Source organism: Leucoraja erinacea, chromosome 19, assembly GCF_028641065.1.
Source record: "Leucoraja erinacea ecotype New England chromosome 19, Leri_hhj_1, whole genome shotgun sequence".
In the NCBI taxonomy this organism is placed as follows: Eukaryota; Metazoa; Chordata; class Chondrichthyes; order Rajiformes; family Rajidae; genus Leucoraja; species Leucoraja erinaceus.
In genome coordinates this window covers 18,660,641-18,686,250 of record NC_073395.1, presented here as the reverse complement: position 1 = coordinate 18,686,250, position 25,610 = coordinate 18,660,641, and the positions used below count along the sequence as shown (strand labels likewise).

Sequence of the window (25,610 nt, the reverse complement as noted above, 5' to 3'; positions counted from 1 at the left end):
ACATACCAGTGGCAATTTACAGAGGGCCAAGTGACCTAGAAACCTGAATGTCTTTGTGGACTGGGAGGAAACTGGAGCACCCAGAGTAAACCCACACTGTCCTGGGGAGAACATGCAAACTTTGTGCAGACAGCACCTGTAGTCAGAACCAAACCATGCTTCTGATGCTGTAATGCAGCAACTCTGCTGCTACGCCACTGTGCCGCACAACATGATTAATGAAATCAGTGCCATCTCGCACTTACTTTCTCCTGTTCACTAACCAGCGTGCAGTAGAAAGTACAAACTACTCCAGTGACAATGATGGAACCCCAGAGGTGGATCTGTGTCACTGAAAGCAAGAAAATAATCCATCTGAATAACACGCACAGAAAGTCATTGGAATGATATTAAATGAATAGATGCTGGGTTTGGAAAGTGACACAGACCTTGGTTCAAAGTCAGGGCAGGGACATAAACATAGGGCACCCTACATCCCAGGGTATAAAATGTGAAATAAAATTATGCATAATATCTTTAACTAGGGTCATTTATGCAATTAATGCCATTAATCCACACATCCTGTACGAGATGAAATTAGAAAGGAGAAACTAATGGAAACAGAAAGATAGAACAAGTAAAGCTAAAGAGAGAGCGAGAAAAAAAACACAATTTACAGGGCGAGTCAGGGATGAAAAACCTCTATCTGTACAGACATACAGCTTTGTAGGTTATTTGGCTTAGGAAAATTGTAAACTATCCTTAGTGTGTAGGGTAGTGCTAGTGCACGGGGATTGCTGATCAGCATGGACTCGGTGAACCATTCGGCCTGTTTCTGTGCTGTATCTCTAAAGTCTGAAGTCATTAAACTGCAAAAGGATTCATGTCCACAGTGGGGACTTTTATATATTGTGGGGGGAAAAAACACTAATTAATTCATAGGCTATGACTACTATCCCAGAAATATGAGTTCAAATCCTATCATGTTTAATTTTACAAATTGAATTAAAAGAAAGGTTACTTTGAGCAAATAAACAAACTGGTGGAGTGACTCAGTGGATCAAATGGCACCCGTCAGGGATAGGAATAGCCGATGTTTCTGGTTGAAACCCTGCCTCGGGGCAGAAAGTGGAGGGACGAAAACCAGTATATAGAGGACAGGGGTGGGATGTGACAGGTTAGTCTTGGTAAAAATCACAGTCTGAAGGAGAACTGGAACAATTAAATTCTTACCTGTTGCAACTTAACAGGCACATTGATGCAACAACAAATAAATATACAATAAATTATCAGTTATTCCAAGAACGACAGTACTCAGCGTAACAATAGCAACACAAAATCCTTAACAGTTCGGGCAGCACTGTGGTGCAGCTGTAGAGTTGCTGCCTTACAGTGCTTACAGCGCCAGAGACCCAGGTTTGATCCTGACTAAGGGTGTTGTCTGTACTGTGTTTGTACACTCTCTGCCGTGACTTCATGGGTTTTCTCTTGGTATAAATGCAAATTGTCCCTAGCATGTGTAGGATAGTGTTAATGTGTTTCATGTGTTTCGCCGAACACCTCCACTCGGTCCGCATTAACCAACCGATCTTTCGGTGGCTCAGCACTTCAACTCCCCCTCCCATTCCGAATCCGACCTTTCTGTCCTGGGCCTCCTCCATGGCCAGAGTGAGGACTACCGGAAACTGGAGGAACAACACCACCGGAAATTGGAGGAGCAACACCTAATATTCCACTTGGGCAGTCTGCACCCTAGTGGCATAAACATTGAATTCACCAATTTCCGGTAGCCTTTGCTGCCTCCTCCCCTTCGCAGTTCTCCCTCAGCCCTTGGCTCCTCCTCTTCCTTTTTTCCTTTCTTCTCCCCATCCCCCCCCCCCCCCCCCCCCCCCCCCCCCCCCACCCAACATCAGTCTGAAGAAGGGTTTCGGTCCGAAACGTTGCCTATTTCCTTCGTTCTATAGATGCTGCTGTACCCGCTGAGTTTCTCCAGCACTTTTGTCTCCCTTCGATTTTACAGCATTTGCAGTTCCTTCTTAAACTCTTATATAATTGCAACAGGACGTCCCAACCTCTATACTCAATACTCTGACATAAAGCCAAAGTGCTGAAAGCCTTTTTCATCAGCTTATCTACCAGTGATGCCAGTACCTGTACCTTATTTTTACATGAAATGTGAAGTCAGAGGAAGGAATACAGGTGGAAGAGGAAAGGGTGTTGTTGATTAGAACAATCCTATAATTGGAGAATTCAATAGTCACACAATTAGGTTGTAAATTATGTGAAGACATAGATAGAGTAGATGTGGAAAGGATGTTTCCACTGGTGGAAGGGTCTAGGTCCAGAAGTCATAGAATTACTCGGGAGGGGCTGCTAGTTTTTCACGCGGTTTCGTTTTCGCGCGGCAGTTGAGTGCTGACCACCGTTGTGGTCAGACTTGTTGTAAGAACCTGCTGAGAAGCTATTTTGTGAATATAATAAGTTATACATCTTAGTTGTCGTTCTTGCACCGCCAAAGGGCGCTCTTTCGGTGGGAGGGTAGTTAATCTGTGGAACTCACTGCCACAGAGGGCTGTGGGGCCAAGAGTGCATATTAAGGCAGATATAGATACATTCTTGATTAGAATGGGTGTCAAGGGATATGGGGAGAAGGCAGGAAAATGGGATTAGGAGGCAGAGATCATCCACGATTGAATGGCAGAGTAGACTTGATGGGCTGAATGGCCTAATTCTATTCCTATAACGTGAACTGGTGAAGACTATAAGGAGCTGTTCCTTTTCCTGGCAGATCTATCATGAACCCTTTCCATCTTAAAGACATCATTCCGTAGCCTGGCGACCAGAACGGTCCACAGTGTGGCCTCTCCATCAGCCCGTGGCGCCATGCCCGTGCATGACGTAATCCCCCGGAGTACGTGACGTAATGCACCAGTGTGTGTGCGCGCGACACAATCAGGCTATGACGTCATGTGGTTGTGACGTAGGGCTCCGATGCCTCTCCAATGGGCCGCCGCGCGTGACGTCACCCTGCCCGTGGTGGGGCTCCCAGAATGCCGCGGCAAAGATGGCGGCGCCCATGCGACGGTAGCGGCGTGTGATTCTGCGGCCGCTGAACCAGCTCTGAGCCATGAAGGACGGGCCGGGCCGGCACCGAGCCGGCAACACGTTCCGGGTAAGCGGCCAGCGGAGCGGGATGCATACTCCTGATGATCCCAGACCTTCCTCCTCGCCCCGATCTCCCGACCCTTGTCCGGGCGCTCTCTGACCCCTCACCATCTCCTTCTCTCCCCAGACCCAACTCGGCAAGACTGCCCCCCGGCGCTCCCCACCATCCCCCGGGCTCTCCCCTCTACACTCCCCCTCTCTTCCTACACCCCCCCCCCCTCCCTCTTCACCCCACTATCTCTCTACGCCCCCCACCCAATCCCTCCCCGGGGCCCCACCTCTTCCCAGGGAACCCAACTTCCCCCCCCCCCCCCCCCCCCTCTCCCCCCCTCCCCCCCCCCCCCCCCCTCCCCCCCCCCCACTCCCCCCCCCCCCCAACCCCCCCCCCCCCCCCCCCCCCCCCCCCCCCCCTCTCCCCCCCCCCCCCCCTCCCCCCCCCCCCCCCCCCCCCCATCTCTCTCCCCCTCTTCCCCCCCCCCTCCCCATCTCTCCCCCCCCCCATCCCATCTCTCTCCCCTCCCCCCCCCCCATCTCTCCCCCCCACCCGTCTCTCCTCCCCATCTCTCCCCTGATACATAAAACATTAATACTAAAACATTATCGATTAAATATGAATAAAATAAAATAAAAGATTCCTGTCCCTATCCCCGAGTACCTGTCCAACGGTCTTTTGATGTTGTTATTGTATCTGTCTCAACTACTCTTGCAGCTCTTTCTATATATCCCTCCCACCTTGAACCTGATTTCTTAAGTTAATACATTGTTAATAATAGTGTCTATCATGTAGACTCTCATGTAGCCTTTAATTACACCCTTTCCCTTACGGGAGTACCTTTGTTATTCGACAAGATTCTAGACTTGAAACCTGCTTGTTGTTGTTAGTAAAATTGATTAGGCCAATGTTTTTGTTTTGCTGAGTACTGAGTGATTGGGTATTTTTGTAATTGTTTCACTTCTTCCTGTTAACAGTTTCTCACCTTTTCTGAACGATTGGCAAATGTGAATATCGATATAATCCATCGGATTGACAGGACGAGCGACGATGCTGAGGTAAGATATCAGGTGCTGGCATTGGTTTATGATAGATGATGGCCTGTGGAAGGACCCTGGTCCCAGTTCCGGCTGCAAGCCTCTCCCTTTCCTGACGGCTGGTGTTCCGGACACCAATCCCTGCTCCAGTTGCAAACTTCCCTGTGTTCCGAACCCCACTCAGCTTCTACTGTGGATCTCTGGATCGCTCTCATAACCAATGAGTGAGCTGCATGCCAAGCCATCAGAACTTCCAGATCATTGGAGTTTTACCAGTAATGGGGATAGCGAGAAATTGTTTAAAAAAAAAGAAAGAAATTAACCCTATGCTTGCTTCCTCAGGAGGTTGAAACCTATTTTTATGAAGGACTGGAGAAATGGAGAGATCTGAATTGCACGGAACACTTTGGTATGGCTTATTACTCTCACCCTTCCATTAACAACATGTTCATTGTTAAGTTTCCACTTAAGAATGTTGCCTCAGGATATAGATCAACTAGGAAAGTGGGCTAAGGAAGAGCCGACAGATTTCAACTCGAACAAATGTGGTCTTTTTTTGCCAAAATCAAAATGCATTAAAAGTGATTCGGAACATTAATAGAATCATGTCTAACAAATAAGCTAGTGCGGTATTGTTAAAGTTCTGAGCGTGCTGGATTATTGGAGTTTTATTGTATAATCAATGATTTGTTTTGGTGTAATTATGTTGCACTCTGTTAGTACAGAACCATTGTTTATTGCTTATTGAAGGAATCAGAGTTGGGGTGTGTAGGTGACACTGAACAATGGTGTGCCAATGATGGATGGCACATGGATAAGAAAGGTTTTGCGGAATATGGGGCAAACATAGTCGTTGTGACTCTTCCGCGTATGTTCATGATCGTGTGGAGCAGGTGGGAGCCGCAGGTTAGCTGTTATGCTTCTTGCGTTAACCGGTTGCTACAAGGGACTCAGCGTAAATGTTTCAGGTTGATGACCAGATTTATTCAAAATGTTGAGGGTCAGCAACTTAAAATGTGGACTTGGCTTCTATCTCCAGAGATGCTACCCCACCTGCTGATTACTCCCAACATGAACTGTTCTTTCAGATCCTGCTGTATTTGTTCTTGTAACCAGTTAAGCTGATTGAGGGAAAAATGTCAGGCAGATTTAACCCATCCCCCACCTCTCTTTTTTCAAAAACAGTTAAATTTCGCAAAGACGTTGTGGGGAAATGCCAGTCTTTCAATCAGCTGGTCTACCATCAAAATGCAGTGGTTGAAAGCTTGAAGATCCATCTTCAAATCAAGAACAGCATGGCCCATCAACCGTTGCTGGAGTAAGGCAGGATTAGCTCTTTTTTCACAGTGCACGCGCTCAGTTTTCTGGTGCACCTTATATTTAACCTGTTATTATTTATAAGTGTTAACTCCACCTATCCTCCCAGGCTCTGATTATCACCACCATTCTCTCCCCACCAGTCTCCATCTGCTCACAAACCCTCCTCACCTGGATCCATTGATGCATGGAGCACAACCCAAAGTGTTGCAGGAACTCGGCATCCGTGGAGGGAATGGACAGGTGGCGTGTCAGCTGGGCACCCTTCTTCACACTGTCCTTCCTTCCAAGAATGCTGCCTGACTTGCTGACTCTCTCCAGCAGTTTGTGTTTTTTGTTCAAGATTCCAGTAGCGCAGTTCCTCGTGTCTCCACCGATCCCTTGCCAGCTCCTTCCTCGCCCCTTCCCTTGACTCCTTTTACCATCTATCTCTCCTTTACACTCTCAGCCCTGGCGCAGGGTCCTGACTTGAAACACCAACTATTTATTTGCCGCTGCAGATAGTATCCAACCCACTGAGTTCCTCCAACAGCTTTGGTCTGCTTTAGACTCCAGAATCAGCAGTCTCGTGTATCTCTGTCTCATGTAACCCTGTGTGGGCTGCTGCTGTGTGATGATGGGGATGAGTTTCTGTATTACAGCTTGGTGGTGCAGCTGGCCAGGGATCTGCAGGCGGATTTCTATCCTCACTTCAGAGACTTCTTTGTGATCATTACCTCCCTGCTAAACACACAGGACACAGAGGTGCTGGAGTGGGCTTTCACCTGCCTCTCCTACCTGTACAAGTACCTCTGGAGGCTGCTGGTAAAAGATATTACCGATATTTACAGGTATTCCTTTTTTTTTGTTGTTGTTTATTTTATTAGAAGTTAATACAGTACAAAACAGTACAGTGGAACCTAATTTTAGGTGCCAACTATGTCGTACCGTAATCCATTCTATGTACAACCTCGAGTTTTATGTTTTGAGAAGGAAGTAATCAAGACAAGAAAAAGAAAACAATAGAAAGGGGGGAAAAAGAGGAAAATAGATGGTAGAGAATAGAAAAACGTGAAGTGTGTATAAGCAAGTACAAGAAAAAAATCTTTATTCGGAGAAATCTATCAACATAGAAAGGGGTCATATTTATCTAAAAAATATTCCTAATCCACATTTTAACAGTTGGTATGGTTGTATTTTTCCAAAATTTAAGAGGAAAATCCGGTAGAAACCGAAAAGCTAAAAACCGGCCAGAGATAGTCTGCGCAAAAACGCGTTTGAAAACTGACCCAAAATGACCCACGGTCAACCCAGGTATGTACTACTGTAGCGGCTGCCTCCTCCCTGGAGACCCGGGAAAAACATCTGTAAATCATTGCTTAAATGTTAGTGGCAAAGTAAGAAATAATTCTTAGTCCCCTACCTGAGAGGCCGGTCAATGCTTAAAAGTTCCGCAGAAATTTGTAGCTCACCCCGGCAACTCTACCCCTCTTTATTCGGAGATGTAGATCTATCCACGGGTCGCCGTGCGGCAAGCTCCGGATGAACACAACATGCGGAAATCAGCAAGCTTTGCAGTACCGCGCCGCATGGAGCCCCCACTCCGCGGTTCCAAAAAGACGCTCGATGACAGCGCTCCGGAGCTTGCCGCACCCCGGTAACATTGCCGCTCCCCGCTGGTATCCCAATTGGTCATATTTCCGGCCGCGGGCCGCGCTGGATTTGGAGCTATTAGTCGGGGGTCGGAGTCTAACGGAGCCCCCAGCTCCACGAGGTTGGGAGTCGCTTCAGGTAGGTAAGGGACGAATGCTATGTCCATCATATCCTAATCCCACATTTTAACAGTTGGTAGGGTGCTGTTTTCAAGCCGCCCGCGCTTTAATCTACGCTAAAAATTTCCAAGTCCGAAAATGTCAATTTCTTTCCAATTATAAAAGGTTATCAATTTCTTTCCAATTATTAATAATAAAAAAAAACGTTTTGGTCTTTATTTAAATTGATATCTTCTACTATTATTCCAAATATAATCCATTCCGTTTTAGATTCTATTGTGGACTTGAAAAGCTTTGTAAATATATCAAATATATCGCTCCAAAATTTATTCAACTTTGTACATCCTACAAATGAATGTGTTATATTAGCGTTTTGAAACAAACATTTATCGCATCTGGGAGAGACGTTTGGATAAAATTTATTCAACCTCGTTTTTGAATAATATAGTCTATGTAATAATTTGAATTGAATTAAATTATGTCTTGCATTAATAGAACAATTATGTGTGTTCATCAGATACTTTTCCCACAGGTATTCCTTTTAATCACTCTTCTAGCTCTTAGTTTTGCCCTAACTGAGCCAGCATTTCTACCTTTTTTACAATTAACTTGTGTGAGAGGAATAAGAATATAACATTTGCTCTGCAAGATTCAGTGTGCTTTTTTGTCAATGTCTTTTATTTTGATTGTGAATTAAAGTAAATATTTCTTTATTCCAAGATATTATTGTCAGTGTCCTTTCTGGCTCTAGCTGAAAACCTCTGAGATTGCTAATTCAACATTGCTGTTTTTTCCTAGTTTGTACAGTTCGCTGTTGTGCCACAGTAAAGAACACATCCGACGCTTCGCAGCTGAAAGTTTTGCTTTCTTAATGAGAAAGGTGAGTTGATCTTGACACTTATTCTTGGCTTAACGGTATCAGAGCCAAGGCTGGCTTTTGCCAGTTCTCCGACCCCAGGAGCCTCGAGTCTTCGTTGTATCCGTAGCAATTTGCTGCTCAACTTCTGATGTGATTTCATCAACCACTGTGATGTGGGACTGGATTTTGAGACAATCTCTAACTGGGTAAGAGAGGCAGGTCTTTAGTGAATCAAGTTTAATTTAGGTCATTTCTGACAACAAATTTTTGCACTTGTCATTCCTCAGTCTCACTTTCCCCCTCCACCCTCACTGTAATTACAAATTGTTGTAAATTAGTTTGAAACTCTTTGAAGAGAGAGAGAGTTTAAAAGGACTTTCATGGAGATATGTGTCTGCTTTCATGTGTGAAATCATGTCTTGTATATTTGCAGGTTCCTGATCACAGTGCTCTTTTCAACTTCATGTTTGCTGACCTTGAGGCACACCGAGCCAAGGCCGAAGGGGTGGGACAGCTGCTGTTCGAAATGTGCAAAGGTGTTCAAAATGCCTTCCACTCCTGTTCAGCCAAGGTAATGTTTTAATTAGTATGGATGACAGTGTTTTCTTAAAAGATAGGTCACTCGTTGGTAGACACAAAATGCTGGCGTATCTCTGGATTAAAAGGAATAGGTGGTGTTTTGGGTCGGGACCCTTCTTCAAACTGATTGAACATCTGAAGAAGGGTTCCTACATTAAACCTCATCTATTCCTCTTCTCCAGAGATGCTGCCTGCCCTGCTGAGTTACTCCATCACTTTGTATCTGTCCTTTGTATAAACCAGCATCTGCAGTTCCTTCCTACTTCATTTGTTAGTATTGGTTTATCATGGTCGTGTGTACCGAGATACAGTGTCAAACTTTGTTTACGTGCTAATCAGCCAAATCATACCATGCAAGAGTATGCACAAGGCATGTACAATGAACCTACCAACAGATCAGAGGGTACTGAAACGCCTGGAGAAGGCTCCATGTGGTCATCAGGAGAGCAAGCATACTGTTTGTTGATGTACTAGTGATACTCCGTACCAGTAACACTGGAGATCAGCATCAAAACCAGGGCAGCAGAGCAGTGTGTCAGCAGCAATAACCTCGTGTGCTGCCTCTTTACTGCCCTATCCACCGGTGACTTCATTTTCAGAGAACTATGCACCTATGCTCCCAGATCCCTCTGCTCTACGACACTCCCCAGAGACATACCACTCACTGAAGTGCCAGCTCTGTTTTGATTTACCTAAATGCATCACCTTGCACTTATCTTCATTAATCTTTGTTTGCCATTACTCGGCCCATTTGTCAGCTGATCAAGATCCTGTTGTAATTTTTGATTTCTCATTGGGGATTTAGTTTTTCTTTTAGCCAGCTGCTTGTTGCAGAATCTCTGATTGGTGAGTTTGTTTCCTTTGCTGCAGGTCTTCCCCGTTATCTTGCAAAAGCTGGGACCCGTCACCGAGGCGACCACGGTGCTTCCGTGGGATGTAGTTTGTGAAGCAGTTGGCCACATGGCCAAGTCATGTGCTGCCTACGCCCATAAAGAACACCTTGACGTCCTGTGGAACTGTTTACAAGTAAGTTGCGATGAAAGATACTGCTTGTCTGTGTATTTCAAGCCAATACAGTTTTTTTTAATGTTATTAGTTTAGTTTGAAAACGGAACCTTCTGCCCACCAAGTCCACGCCAACCACAATCACCCATACACTAGTTCTATTTTAGATATTAGGGACAAGCAGACCCATTGTTCAAACATCTGCTGTCTTTTGGGTCTCTACTGTTTTGGGTGTTGGTTGGGAAACCTTGTTCTGTATTAAACATACAACAGGTTTTCTGTAGCAGTAACCAAGATTTAAAAAGTAATCTTAGGATATACACGATTGTAAAAGTTGCTTTGGAAATTTATCCTCCTTTACTGCCTTTTTTTAAATCCTTAAGACTATTACAAGAATTTACACTGGTAATACTTGAGTACGCCGACCACAGTATATCAATTATGTTACCTTGTTTTTACATAATCTCTTTACATTACTGTATATACTAGTCAGGCAGACTACAAAATAACCCTTTGATGTTCTTTATTTTTTTGAAAAGATGAAATGATTTAAGATGAATAATAAGCTATGCTGTGTCTTGACCCAGTACAAGGATATTTTCTATAACTAAGGGCTAAGCCGTGGGCATTTGTGGCTTTGACAGGAGTGTATCGTGGACCTCCAAGATCGAGTCGACCCTGAGGACGCTGGTCGAGTCTCGGATCACATCCGCCGCTTGTTGCAGACTTTCCTCGTGTTGCTGGAGGCTCAGCAGGGCTCAAAGGTTCCCCATCCCAGCGCGGTGTGTGAGGTGAGGCCGGTAATGTGAGATGGATTGCTCGGGACAGGGCTGTTCATCAGCTGAAGCTTTGGCGTGGTTCCGCTGATCCAGCCACCCCCAGCCTTTACACCACTGCACGAATCTCACATTTTACACACATTTTGCCTATTATGCCTCCAGTCAGTAGTGTTGGTTCTATCAGTTGCTGTTTCCGTAACATATTTGTTTTACGAGACAGGGTTGTTAGCCCTGCGCTCAACCTCCAACCTGGAGGACCAGTGGGATCGCTCTTCGTCTCGCCTCTACACTTTGACCTGTCCAGCATGGGAGACCCTAACAGGAGACGAATCTCCCACTGGCATAGCTCTAGAGGTCACTGAGACACACAAGTTCCCCGACCACGACAAGGTTGCAATCCAACGGGGAGTGCACGAGTCCCATTGCCCCTTCACGAGAGCCAAGAGTGTTTTGTTGTCCTATGTCCTGAAACTTAACAATGACATTTGTACTAGCAGCAGCTTAACAGGTTTGTAAACACAATACTCAATGGATAATATAATAAACAAGCAAAAAAAAAAAAAGTCATTAATTAAAGTCCCAATATAGTGCGAAAGCAAAATAAAACCAAATGTTCCTGGTGCAACACAGGCAGATAGTTTAGTGTGGAGGTACAAAGCGAAAACACATTCTTTGGCCCTCCCAGTCTGCGCTGGCCAATGATCACCCATTCACTAGTTCTCTCATACACACTTCTGACAATTTACCAAGACTAATTAACCTACAATTAATTAGGTTAATTAATTGACCTACTAATTAATGCGCTTTGAAAAGTGGGAGGTAACCAGAGCACCAGGAGAAAATCCACATAGTCACCGGATAAACGTACAAACTCTACAGCCAGCACCCGTAGTCGGGATCGAACCTGGGTTTCGAAGCACCGTAAGGCAGCAAATCTATCGCTGCTCCATTTGCCGCCGTTCATAGTTTGGAGTTTAGTTGGAGTTTGTAGCGTTCAATAGCCTGATGGTCGTTGTGAAGAAAAATTCCTTGGCCAGTTACTGAACAATTTGCACCCACCACCAATCTCAACACAAGCTATCTGGGTGTGAGCAAACACCTGCAAACAAGTGATCCATCTTCCCCTCTTATTAGCAACCTATGAGTTCTGATTAGTTATCTTGTAATCACAAGCGGCTTTTGCCTGCTTGTTGTTATTTCCCAATGACATAAAGGAGGCTGTTCAGCCCATTGAGACTGTGCTAGCTCTCAAGCTGTCCTATCAATTCCACCAGCCCCACTCTCTCTCACATGCCCATTAAATCTCTTCAGACACCCCTACACCAGGGCTGAGTTGCAGCGACCAATTATCGTTTCAATTTGCGTTTCTTTGGAAAGTGGATGAAACTGGTGCAGACGCACGGAGAATGTGCAAACTCCACGTGAACGACAGCGGAGGTCAGATTGTACTCTGGTCTCTCGATCTGTGAGGCAGCAGCACTACCTGCTGTGGTGCCCGTCAATGGTTTTGTCTGAACCCCACTAAGTTTCAAGGCCTCCCCTTCTGCATCGTGTGTCCGCTCTGAAAACCGCTACTGCTTTGTGCCTTTATGCCTCCCGCGGGAGATTATTCCTCCCTGTGCGGAATGAACCGTGCTTCTTCTTCACTCTCTCTATCTGGTTTGTCCCTCAGACTCTGCTCCTGATGTTGCCGGGCCCACAGATGGAGTTGCCTTACTGCAGGACTCTGCTGAAGGTTGTCTCCACACTCCTGATGGCTGAGAACATTTCTCTGCCAGATTCACTGATTGAAGAAACTGCCAGAAAGGTATTTAAACACTTGTTGTCGACAAGTGTAGTCCTGCAATATACTCTGTGACTGGGGTCAGTTCTAAGATCAGGGACTGGTCATGCTGACCGTTGAGCTATCCAGTCAGTCACTCATGCACATTGTTATTGCTCAATTCTGCTGTGCCTCTGGTACCAGCTTTGATTCCATTCACCTCAATGAAATACATGTCTCTTTTTTCTTTTAAACAAGGTGCTATGTGGAAGGCTGGTCTGGGAAGTTAGTTCAAATGGGATACAGTCTTGCTCGCAAAATGGTCACAGAATTGGCGAAGGCAAGGGATAGAGGGTAGTGATAGAGACGGGATGTCTGTATCAAGCGGTATACCACGGGGATTGATGCTGGCTCCATTGTTGTTGGGAGGGATATGGACCAGGTGCAGGCAAGTGGGACTAGCTTGGTTAGACAACTTGGCCAACATGGAGGAGTTGGGCCAAAGGGCCCGTTTCTGTGCTGTGTAGCTCTATGACAATGGTAGCAGTCTTCCTCGGCTACAGGTGTGGGTCCCCAGCCCTAACCCATACATGTGCCCTCGCTCTGCTGTGTGCGAGGAGTTGGCGGGATCGGGAGATGCAGTAGGGAGATGAGGCTGACTGAACCACTTGTCCTTCCACAGTTCTGCGGCCCCTCATTAATTACCATGACCAGGAGACCCTCTCAACCGTCACTTCCTGACACTCGGCATCTTTATGGAGAATTGCAGAACCACACGGAATAGGAGAAGACAATTTGGCCCATTGAATAGATGACAGCTCTTTAAAAGACCCACTCAATCCCATCCCTGTAACCTTGTAATGTTTCCTTCTTTAAGAACTTATCCAGTCGAGGGTTCTTGATGAATTTCTTCCACCGTTTCTTCAAGCAGTGTGTTCCCAATCGCATTAACCCACAGTGTAAATATCTTGCTCCTGTCCTCTATCTGCTTCTGTTCGTTGCTTTGAGTCACCCTCTGCTGTTTAATTTCCCTCTCACTACTGGATAGTTTCTCATTCTAACAATGTCATTCATGGTCTTGAGAACATCCGTCAAATTTACTCTTAACCAAAAAAGACACAAAGTGCTGGAGTAACTCAGCGGGCCTGGCAGCATCTCTGGAAGGCATGGATAGGTAACATTTCATGTTTCAGTCTAGAGAAGGGTCCCGACCTGAAACATCATCTATCCATGTTCTCCAGAAATACTACCTGACCCACTGAGTTACTCCAGCACTTTGTCATTTTTTGTGAACGAGCATCCGCAGTTCCTTGATTCTATCCTCTTAACCATTTCTGCTTATTGGGCCCAAGTTTCCCCCATCCATCGTTGTATCTGAGTTCTCTCATCCCTTCTGCAACCAATGCAAGATCAGTGCGTTAATTGTAATGTATCGGTCCTAGAATATACACGGTTCTACTGCAACATCCTATGCAGGTCTGCCAAATTGCTTTCCATCCATCCTCAAAACCCCTCAACTGTGCATCATGTGCATCCAGCCCAGATGCAGGGTCTCAACCTGAAACCTCGATTGTCCCTTTGCCTCCACCAATGCTGCTTGACTCTCTGAGTTTCTCCTGCCTGTTTTTGCTCAGGATACCAGTCTCGTGTTTCCAACTGTGCATCTTGTTCTGTCGCTTCAGACCCAATGCTGGCCACTCTCCCTCCAATCCTCACTTCTGCGGGGTTGTGAATGTTGACTGTACAGATTCCCATCGGTGTTAAACCTTTACGCTGAGAACAATGCTTTTCACTCATCTCTCATCTTATGGAACTTGAATTCTGTGTCCATTTTCTTCTGCAGGTTTACAGCAGTGGGTTTGAAAGAAGCTTGATTCTGGAATTCTCCGAGGCAATGTTTGATATGGACACATTTGAACAGGTGAGTATTTGCAACAAGGTAATGGATGGTGTCCAGCTCCAGGTCTGGCACCAGTGCAGCTATTTTGAGCTTTAGTTTAGTTTGGAGATTAAAGATACAGCATGGAAACGGGCCCTTCAGCTCACTGAGTCCACACCGACCAACAATCACCCGACCACTAGCTCTATCCTACACACTAGGGGGCAATTACAGAAGCCAATGAACCTCCAAACATGCATGTATTTGGAATATGGGAGGAAACCGGAGCACCCGGAGAAAACCGGGCCACGGGGAACGTGCAAACTCAGTACATACAGCACCGGCAGTCAGGATCAAACCTGGGTCTCTGGTACTGTAAGGCAGCAGCTCTTCCGCTGTGCCACTTGCTTCCCCTTTATCAGGAATGCTTTGCCAACTCGAGGTGTGTGTTTGGGCTAGCCTGGCCCTTGTGCCCCTACTCGAAGAGTAACGAATGAATGAATCCGGTTGATTTGGGTCTGCAGTCACGTTGCCCCTGGCTGTGTGGTGCAGAGTTCCTTCCCTCAGAGCGTTAGTGAGCCAGAGAGTTTCACAAAATCGTAACTGCCACTAGTTTTTTTTCATCTCTCAGATTGATTTAGGTTTGGTGGCCGTCGCTCTGACAAAGGAGTATTTATATTCTATTCCAGATTTTCAGCCAACAGGTGGAGCTGGGAAATTTCCCACAAGTTGTAGATGTGCTCCTCGGTTATTCTTGTGCGTAACCATCACTTCATATTTCTTGAGGATGCAGAGCAAGGGTTTAAAAAAAGTTTTTTAAGAGACAAAACACGGGCTATAGTAAATCACAATCCTCTCTAAAGAAGATGCCTGGGGTATTTGCTAGAGGGAGAGGTTGGACAGACTTGAATTGTTTTCTCTGGAAGGCCAGGGCTTGAGGGGAGACCTGATAGAAATATATGAAATTATGAGCGGCGTAGACAGGCAGAACATTTAAAAATATCATAGCTTTAAGGTGAGGGCGCAAAGTTTAGCAGGGTTGTGCGGGGCAAGTTTTGTTTACACAGAGATTGGTGGGTGCCTGGAATGTGGTGCCAGGGGTGGTGGTGGAGGCAGATAAGATAGTGGCATTTAAGGGACTTTTGGACAGGCACATGGATATGCAGTGAGTGAGGGGATACGGATTATGTGCAGGCAGATAAGAATTGGTCTTGACATCATGTTTGGAATTGTGGGCTGAATGTCCTGTCCTTGTACTGTACTGTTCTTTCACATCACTTTCCTGACCTACTGATTATTTCGAGCGACCTTTGCTTTCTTCCTGAAATCCTGCCATTTTACTATTTTGCTTTGGTCCCTCCTGTCAAGTGGAGCCCACACGGATGACCCTGTTCTGCTGTTTGTCGTTGTTTTACAGCTGCTCCTGCCGAGCTTGATGCAGTACGTGGGGGAGAGTCTGCAGTATGCGGGGGACAGCGTTGCTGCGGGCGACACATTGGCCAGGGAGGAAACGCTGGGACTTCTGGTGAAACTTATTCTGACCAAAGCCAAGCCCCCGAAAGACGGATCGATGGCCTTTGAAAAGTATCCTCTCCTCTTCACAGGACAACCGCAAGTGTCTACACGGTATGTGGTGACTCACGTTATCAAAACCGGGCCAGATCGTGAACTGTCCCCTGCTTACTGGTTGCCCGCTGTGCCTGCACTGTGAAATGAAAGACTTACTGAAAGCCTGATGGGGTAGATGGATTGGGAGGCAACTCAGGTGGGATATCAGAAGTGGGCCAAATGGTCTCGGTATGTTCTGTGAAAAATGTTAATGGTGTTTGGTGTAAACGTACAACATGCAAATTCTGGGGAGGCCAAGCATTGACCCATTGAACTTGGCACCCTGTGCACCTAAACCTTGTGTATACCTCTTGCAGCTCAGGTGATGGAACAGGGACCGGCAGAGTATTGGATTACATCCTGTCTCTGCTGCAGCTCCGCGAAGATGGCGGGGTACCTGATCTGGAACACAGCTGGGGTGCTCTCATCGTTCTCCCCCATCTCAGGTGAGAAAAGGCACTTCCGGTTATCCTAGTTCTGCAGCTGAAAGTTTCGTTTTGTTCATTGCCACATTGACCGAGGTACAGTGAAAAGCTTTTTTGTTGTTGCATACAATCCAGTCAACAGAAACACTGTACATGATTAAAATAAGGCTGTCCACAGTGCACAGAGACACAGGGTAAAGATTTAGAAGAGTTGATCAATTGTAATGAATGTTAGCAGATCCACGTCTGGGATCAGCACGCAGAGAGTCACCAGGCTTTGATTGAAGTTGGGCCGCATACAGAGGGACTCCAACACTCAGGGCTGCCTGTGGCCTTGCTCCAAATCTGTGGCTGGACAGCTTGGGCCTGGGCTCGGCAACACCTCTGGAACATTGCAGCCTTTTATGTTGCAGCCTTTATACCACAAAGGAGAGGTGATGTCCCCATGGAAGACCAGATGTCATGTAAAATCGGCCTGCAGGTGAACTGACTAGTCCAGCTGTGGGGAATTTATGCAACCTGCACGGTTTTCCTCCACCATGTCGCGCTTTTGCCTTTTCATCTCTGGTCTCATCTTTGCACCATGTTCTAATCTGTCACACAGGCCGTTGGAAACGGAAAAAGTCTTGGCTCCGGTTCACTTGTTGCTGGATCGCCTCCTGAATGCTCGCGAACAAAGTGACTCCATTAACGAAGGTTAGTGTGCTATTCTCATACCATGGTGGAGAGCAATGGGCTTTGTACGTTTATTTCAGGAAGTCGTGAGATAATGAAAGCTGCCATATAACTAGAAATAACGTCTCTCCCTTTCTCCATTCTCTTCTTTCTCCTTTCTCTCTTTCTCTTCTATCGTCTTTCTCTTCTCTCGTCTTCCTCTTTCTCTCACCCCTTTCTTTATCTCTCTCTCTCTCACCCCTTTCTTTCTTCCTCCTCTTTCTCCCCCTTTTCATTTCCCACTTGCTCATTTAGCTGTGTATCAATCTCCCGTGTCTCAGTCTCTGGCATCTCCCAAGTCAGGCCACTCTCTCCTCATTTAGTCCGCTCTTAACCTGCCAGGAAGCTGCTGTTCTAATTCAGTGAGGGGGTGATCCACACTTCACCAGTGGCTCAGAGCAGAATATTGTGAGATGTTTTTTGCAAGACTGTGGGTGGTGTTTTTGGATGAGCTCAGTGTCTTTCTTGTCTGCGTCCACCTGTAATCCTAAAACCCTCAGCGTGGCTGAGACTGGCATTCTTCCTGTACTTTGTACCCCATGATGCGACTACTCGTCTCTCACCAGGGTGGATGTACGTCGCCTGTCAAGCAGTCAGTACGCTGCTCAGTCTCACAGAGTCTTTGGAAATTCTCAACTTTTTGCCCGTTGAGCATGTAAGGAACTTGATGAAGTAAGTACTTTATAGCTTTTGTATTAGCGGTGGAAAGTTTGACACAATGTGCTGGAGTAACTCAGCGGGTTAGGAAGCATCTCTGGGGGACATGGCCAGGCGACATTTTGGGTCGATGCCCCTTTTCAATGTCTGACGCAGGATTCCAACCAAAATGTCACCTATCCACGTCCCCCAGAGAATACTGCCTGACCCGCTGAGTTACTACAGCACATTGTGGTTTTTTCTGTAAACCAGCATCTGCAGTTCAAGGATTCAAGAGAGTTTATTGTCATGTGTCCCAGATAGGATAATGAAATTCTTGCTTTGCTTCAGCACAACAGAATATAATAGGCATGAATGCAGAACAGATCAGTGTGTCCATATACCATTATATAAATATATACACAGATATGAATATGATATGAATAAATAAATATATTAATATGATATGAATAAATAAACAGATAAAGTGCAAACAAACAGATAATGGTCTATTAATGTTCAGAGTTTTGTTTGAGTTGAGTTTAATAGACTGATGGCTGTGGGGAAGCAGCTATTCCTGAACCTGGACGTTACAGTCTTCAGGCTCCTGTACCTTCTACCTGCAGGCAGCGGGAAGATGAGTGTGTGGCCATAATGGTGTGGGTCCTTGATGCTGCCAGCCTTTTTAAGGCAGCGATCGCGATAGATCCCCTCGATGGTAGGGAGGTCAGAGCCGATAATGGACTGGGCAGTGTTTACGACTTTTTGTAGTCTTTCCTGCTCCTTGGAGCTTAAGTTGCTGAACCAAGCCACGATGCAACTGGCCAGCATGCTCCCTACTGTGCACCTGTAGAAGTTAGAGAGAGTCCTCCTTGACAAACCGTCTCTCCGTAATCTTCTCAGGAAGTAGAGGCGCTGACGTGCTTTCTTTATAATTGCATCAGTGTTCTCGGACCTTGCAGCACCTTGCAATCTGGAGTGTTTCAGCTGTATTTCCATGAGTTGGGAATTATGGAACACTTGGGTACAGCTATTAGTGAGATAGTCTGGTAATGTTTAATTTTATTTAGTGATGTAGGCTGGAAACAGGCCTTTGGCCTACAACATCGACCAGCAAACACCTTGTACATCAGTCCTATCCTACACACTAGGGCCAATTTATAGAAGGCAATTAATGTGCAGCCATCTGATAGATATGGAGAATTTGAATTGATCCATGAAATGCAAACCAAACGCTGGTGCAGTGCAGCACTGCCAGCGATCAGGTGCTGGAGCTCCTTGTCTTAATAAGATAGTCTTTTCCCAAGGGTGAAACGGTCAATTACTAGAGAGCCCACCTTTACAGTGGAAGAGGAAAGTTTAAAGGAGCCTAATGCGGCAACCTGATCAAAAAACAAAGTGTTGGAGGGTCAGGCAGCCTCTGTGGGGAGAAATAGACAGACTCTGTCTGAAGAAGGGTCCCAACGCTAAACAACATCCGTTCATTCCTTCCACAGATGCTGCTTTACTCACTGATTTCCTCCAGCACTATGTTTTTGCGTAAAATTCCACCATCAGCAGTATCTCCACTTTAAAAAAACACAGGAGTGGCGGGTGCCTGGTGCACGCTGCCGGGGGTGGTGGTGGAAGCAGATACGATGCTGGCGTTTAAGAGGCACAGACAGACAAGTAAATGGGCAGAGAATGGAGGGATACAGATTATGTACAAGCAATGTGTAGTTTAAATTAGCAACATGGTCAACACAGCCATTGTGGGCCGAGAGGCCTACACCTGTGCTGCACTGTGTTCCATGTGAGTTTGCTGAGGTTTCTCATGAAAATGCAGCAAATGCAATGATCTGTTTAGCCTCCTGATAGATTTGCCAGATCGGCTGCCCGCTGTTTCCCATTGTGCTTTTGGCCTTTTATTCTCGCAGAAGCTCACCGGCAGACGTGTCTGCCCTCCTGCTGGGCGACCTGTACTACACCCGGTTAACGTTGTGTGGCTGTAAAGACTTGGTCTCACAGGACATGCTGCTCAGTCTGTACGAGGAACTGCGACCAAATCTGTCATCAGACGTTTCAAAGGTAACTTTTAATTGTAATGTTTCTCTCTCCGCTGCTGTCTGACCTGCTGAGGGTCTACGTTTATTATTGTCACGTGTACTGAGCTACAGTGAAGAGCTGTGTTTTGCATGCTGACCAAACATCAGATATACCACACATAGAATCAGCATATCTTCACCCTTGCACCTTTTTCTCTGCCTTCCTTGTGTAAATTTAAAAGTCAAGTACAATAGGTCGAGGAATAGGTCGACGATGCAGAGTGCAGAAGATAGTTCCCAGCATTGTAGCGCATATGTTTACAGAGAGAAAGTCCAATGTCCGCAATGTGGTGGAGGTGAATCGGTAGAGGTGTACCCTAGCTTGTGGAAGGACAGTTCAGAAGCCTAATAACAGAGGGGAAGAAACTGTTCCTAAGTCCGTCAGTGAGCGCTTTCAAGCTTCTGTACCTTCTGCCAGATGGGAGCAGGGAGAAGGAGGAATGACCGGGGTGGGACAAGTCTTTGACTATGTTGGCTGCTTTTCCAAGCTAGTGTGAAGTGCCAATGGTGTCAGTAGTTGGAAGTTTGGCCTGTGTGATGGACTGGATGTTTTCGGCACTTTTGCATTTGATTCAGGAGTATTTGCTCTGAACGATTTGCAATTGTTGCTCCAGATGACAGAATTCATTCTTTGTTTTGTATTTGAACAGATTCTTTAAATGGTCCTGTCACTGTGTGCCTGCTGCCGTTCCACTAACCGTGCTCTCTTTGTGTAGGTACGCCTCCTGACCCTCAGGATTCTGAATCATTTTGATGTGAAGCTGCCAAAGAGAATAGAGGTACGTGATTCCCACATCTCTGCCTTGTGATAACAAGTGGGGTGGTGGTGAACTTTCTATCCATGTGCCTTGAGACCACTAGAGCTGTGAGGTTCATTAAATCAAGCTGGAGTAACGAATTGTGTTCTTAACCATGACCTTAACCAGGGGATTGGTGTGAAGATTTGCTGATGTCCTTTAGGTAAAGGTGTCTGTTTTCCTTAACTGCTTTGTGACTCCTTAGAATCGCACAGCCAGAAACAGGCCCTTTGGCCCACCACGTCCATGCCAACCAAGATGCCTCAACCGGCTTTGTCCTGTTTGCCTGCGTTAGGCCCGTATACCTCTCAAATAGCCAATAAATTAAGAACTTGTTTACGTTCAGCTTCTGCAATAACTTGAGACAAAGCTGTAGTTATTCCAACTTTTGTGTTGAACTCCATGCTATGATGCAGCAAAGAAACGTGCCCGTCTGGCCAACTCGTCCATGCCGACCAATGCGTCTACCTGAACTACTCCAGCCCAACATCAAGGTGGTCAACACTTAAAATAGACACAAAATGTTGGAGTAACTCAGCATCTCTGGAGGAAAAGGATGGGTGACATTCCAGTATGATGAAGGGACCCGACCCAAAACATCACCCATCTTTTCTCTCCAGAGGTGCTGGCCGACCCACTGAGTTACTCCAGCACTTTGTGTCTATCTTTGGTATAAACCACGTGTGCAGTTCTCTGTGTCAACGCTTAATACGGTTGAATTAGTGTAAACAGTAAGTGCTTTGCAAGTGGCATCCACATCCTGTGAAGAAATGAGTAAAAACTTCTTAAAACAAATTGAATTACGTGAAGGTAGACACAAAATGCTAGAGTAACTCAGCGGGACAGGCAGCATCTCTGGAGAGAAGGAATGGGTGACGTTTCGGGTCTAGACACGAATTACATGAACCATGCAGTCCAGAAGTGAGCATTTGGTGTCCAGCCGTTGTCATGGTTCTCAAGGCTACTTGCTCTTTATGTTTTAATCCAACTTCATCCACACACCCTAACATTCATTTTCGCTTTGTGTTTATTCAGTTGACTTTTATTGCCACCACATCTGCCCACGTTGGAGTAAACTTCACATCTTACTGCTCTCCGGCTGAAACAATTATCTTTTGTATTCTAACATGTATTGATTGGAAGCACAGGATATGGTGGCAGGAGTTTGCCATTTATATTTTACAAATCTTGGGTGGCAAAATGAGGCAATGGTGGAGTTGCTGCCTCACAGTGCTGGAGACACAGGTTCTATCCACACTGGGTGGTGTCTGTAGGAGTTTCTATGTGCAACCTGTGACCTCTTGGGTTTTCTCTGGGTGCTCTGGTTTCCCCCCACATTCCAAAGACCTGAAGGTTAATTGGCTTCAGTAGAAATGTACAGGGTGATCGCTGGTCGGAATGGACTTGGTGGGCCGAAGGGCCTGTATCTGCGCAATATCTGTATCTCTAAAGTATCTGCCTTGTCATGCGGTGAAGTCTCAGCTGATTGTTGATCTCAGCGCCCCTTTTCTGCACCAGCCCCTGTCCTGAATTCTCTAATATGTGAAATCTTGAATATACTCAGCAACTGAACCTCCAGTCCTCTAAGGCAACGAATTCCAACAATTCATCATCGACTGAGTAAATATATTTTGTCTTAGTTCAGTCCTGAATGATTAATTCCTTATAGAAACATAGAAAACAGGTGCAGGAGTAGGCCATTCGGCCCTTCGAGCTGGCCATTCAATATGATCATGGCATGATCCATTTTGAGAATGTATCTCCTGTTTCCAGACTGTCAAAGCAGAAGATTCCTCACTGCTGTAACCACCTTGTTCTGTGGTGTTCAGTTGCATTTTAGGTTTTAGTATGTTTTAATCAAAGAGCAATCAAAGAATATCGTGTACCAGGCTTTGTGTAATTAGCTATCTTATTGTGCAAACCCCTGATATGGGTGAATCCAAAATATAGTATTATAAAGGAGTGTTATAGGGTAATTCAGCTGGGAAACAACTCATCCATGCATCCAAGATGCCCCATTTAAGCTTGTTTCATTTGCCCGCATTTGGCCCATATCGTTCTAAATCCTTCCTATCCACTTTTAAATGTTGTTAGACCTTTTTAGACTTTTGAGATACAGTGTGGAAACAGGCCCTTCAGCCCACCAACCAGTGATCACCCCGAGTGCTAACACTATCCTACACACAACGGACGATTTAGAATTTACAGAAGCAAATTAACCTACAAACCTGTACATCTTTTGAGCGTAGGAGGAAACTGGAGCATCCGGGGAAAACCCACACAGTCACAGGGAGAACCAAGTCCGTACAGGCACAATCCGTAATTAGGATTGAACCCGGGTCTCTGGTGGTGTAAGGCAGCAACTATACCGCAGCACCACTTTGCTACCTGTTATGGTAGCTACCTCTGCCATTTTCTCTGGCAGCTTGTTCGATGCCAACAAATTACCAACGAAATGAAATGTTTCTGTGTTTCCATTTGTGTAGGATGACGGCGAAGAGGTACATAAGTGCGTGTTTGCCTCCTTGCTCCAGGCTGAACTGGTCCCTGCAACTGTTTACGATTACAGGGAGAAGCTGTTGCACTTGAGTAGACTGAGACATGATTTGGTGCAGCTATGTATACCTGAGGGGCCGTACCAAGAGGTAGGGCTGGGTTGATTCTTCTCCGTTTCAGAATCTAATAGTAAAGAAGGGGCTGAGCAATGTACTAGCGGCGACTTGCAAACTAATAAAAGCGTCTGCTTTGGTTAACAAATGAGGCTTCACGTTAGAGACACGTGCATTAGTTGTGGTGACCTTAATCTACACTTGGATTGGCCCGACAAACACAGTAGCAATGATGTGCAGGAAGGATTCCCAGCAGATATCCTGGATGGTTTTCTGGGCAAATGTTGAGGAACCAACTAAACAGCAGATCATCCTCGATCAGACACTGTGTAATATAAACGGGTTAATTAGTAATCTTGTGCGAGGTCCCTGGTGTGGGTGTAACCAAAATGTAGTAGAATTCTTCATTAGAATGGAGCGTCATAGAGTCATAGCACGGAAGCTGACCCTTCAGCCCAATTCATCCATGCTGCCCAAAATGCCCCATCTAAGCTAGTCCCATTTGCCATCATTTGACCCTCTAAGCCATTCCTAAACACTTAATTATCTAAATGTTGATGCTCGTTGGGGCCAATGGCCCACTCCTTCTCCTACTTTCCTGAACACTAACTCCCACCCCTCACTTGTATCTACCTATCACTTGCCAGACTCTGTCCCATCCCAATCCCTATTTTCCAGTCTTCTCCCCCCTACTACTATCAGCCTGAAGAAGAGTCCCGATCCGAAACATTTTCATTTTTTTCAATCCCTCCGCCGATGCTGCCTTATTGCTGAGTTCCTCCAGCACTTTGTGCTTTGCTTAAGATTCCAACAGTTCCTTGTGTTTCCATTTCAAAAATGTGCTGGTCTCCCTGTTTTCAACTGGTACAAGAAAAGCTTTAACAATGCGCTAGCCATTGTTCGCTGATATTGGTGACGCATTTGGTGAAATAAAGGCACATGCTGGAAGTACTCAGCAGGTCAGGCAGCATCTGTGGAGCGAAGCATCCGGCAGCTCTTTGTTTAGTTTAGCTTATTGTCACATGTACTGAGGTACAGTGAGAAACTTTGATTCTCATTTACAGGAAGCTGACGGTCTTTGTTAAAGGTGAAGTTGATTTGAACTTGCCCCCAGTTCACACTTGATTGGTGTTTAAGGCTGCTTTGTTGCAGAGTGCTGTGTTTACAACTCTTCTATCTTTACCAGGTTCCCCTCCAGTATCTGATAGGAATGCTTTACACAAACTTCAGTCCACTGTGGGATCCCGTGTTGGAGCTTATTACGTAAGTATGCAGGAATTCGGATGCTTGGGATCGAATGAAACCCCTTAACAATTAGAACAAAGCAGAACTGAAGGTCATCTGAATGTTGAGTAAAACAATTCAGATGCAACCATCTGTACATCACGCTGCCTCAATGAAGTGGCCAACATAATCAAAGGTGTCCTGCCCCGGTCATTCCTCCTCCTCCTCCTCCCTACTTCCGTCCGGCTGAAGGTACAGAAGCTTGAAAGCGCGCATCACCAGACTCATTGTCTTCTCTGATATCATGCTTCTGAACAGTAGTTTAGGTTCGAGATACAGTATGGAAACAGGCCCTTGGGTCCACCGAGTCCACGTCGACCGATGATCACCCATACACTAGTTCTATCCTGCACACTGGGGGCAATTTACAGAAGCCAATTAACCTGCAAACCCGCACATCTTTGGAATGTGGGAGGAAACCGGAGCACCCGGAGAAAACCCACGCGGTCACGGGGAGAACGTACAAATTCTGTACAGCACCCGTAGTCAGGATCGAACCCGCTCCTCTGGCGCTGCTCCATTGTGCTGCTCACAGAGATAGATGTACAGGACCTGGTTAGGGTGTGAGGTTGGGTTACCTTGCGTTGACTGAGCCATGGATGGATTGGAATAGTAAGGGGTGGAGGCAAGGGGCATGAATGAGGATCTCAGCAGCAGAGGTGTGGCGTTGATGAGGTTATCAAGTTGGCAATGATAAAGATTGGGATAGAGGGCAGATCTATCCTAGATCTAAATGTATAATTGAATCTGTTATGATCAAAAGGACACAAAGTGTTGGAGTAGCTCAGTGGGTCAGGCAGCTCCTCTGGAGAACATGGATGCAGCAGAGATGCTGCCTGACCCACTGAGTTACTCCAGCACTGTGTCCTTTTGTGTAAACCAGCATCTGTAGGTTATTGTTTCTACCACTATGACTAAGCCTGTTGTATTTACATTTTGGATATTAATGTTGACCATGGTAAATGTCTAATGTTTATTGCTATTTTCTTCCAGTTCTCACGCATATGGGATGGAAAATAAAATGTTCTGGCGTATTTATTATGAACACTTGGAGCGGGCAGCCACTCTCGCAGGTAACCAAATGGTTCCAGCTCTCTCTCAATTGCGGTATTTAACATCTCGCTCGAGCTTAGCTCCGCTTACTGGGACAGAGAGTAAAGAGCACAGCACTCCTGTCACTGGATGCTCCAAAGCCCTCGTGAATTTAATTCATTACCGAACTAATGATAATATTTTTACACTGTTTTCACACCATTACGTCTTTTCCAATACGGTGGTGCAGCGGTAGAATTGCTGCTATACAGCACCAGAGAACCGGGGTCGATCGTCCCTGTGGGTGCCGTCTATAC

The 25,610-nt window shown here is 45.9% G+C and overlaps 1 protein-coding gene across 1 annotated transcript in view; it reads left to right on the top strand.

Moving 5' to 3' along the window:
• The first annotated feature begins 2,995 nt into the window (after positions 1-2,995).
• Positions 2,996-25,610, top strand: part of utp20 (UTP20 small subunit processome component) — a 77,255-nt gene continuing 54,640 nt past the window's right edge. The window contains exons 1-20 of the mRNA XM_055650506.1: positions 2,996-3,151; positions 4,114-4,194; positions 4,516-4,582; positions 5,359-5,491; positions 6,132-6,320; positions 8,040-8,121; positions 8,534-8,671; positions 9,550-9,705; positions 10,329-10,475; positions 12,136-12,270; positions 14,069-14,146; positions 15,522-15,730; positions 16,030-16,158; positions 16,742-16,833; positions 17,418-17,523; positions 19,404-19,554; positions 20,288-20,350; positions 22,855-23,013; positions 24,164-24,240; positions 25,255-25,334. Of these exons, the coding sequence (XP_055506481.1) occupies positions 3,107-3,151; positions 4,114-4,194; positions 4,516-4,582; positions 5,359-5,491; positions 6,132-6,320; positions 8,040-8,121; positions 8,534-8,671; positions 9,550-9,705; positions 10,329-10,475; positions 12,136-12,270; positions 14,069-14,146; positions 15,522-15,730; positions 16,030-16,158; positions 16,742-16,833; positions 17,418-17,523; positions 19,404-19,554; positions 20,288-20,350; positions 22,855-23,013; positions 24,164-24,240; positions 25,255-25,334 (2,317 nt within the window). The 5' untranslated portion in view covers positions 2,996-3,106. The remainder of the gene's footprint in view (positions 3,152-4,113; positions 4,195-4,515; positions 4,583-5,358; positions 5,492-6,131; positions 6,321-8,039; positions 8,122-8,533; positions 8,672-9,549; positions 9,706-10,328; positions 10,476-12,135; positions 12,271-14,068; positions 14,147-15,521; positions 15,731-16,029; positions 16,159-16,741; positions 16,834-17,417; positions 17,524-19,403; positions 19,555-20,287; positions 20,351-22,854; positions 23,014-24,163; positions 24,241-25,254; positions 25,335-25,610) is intronic.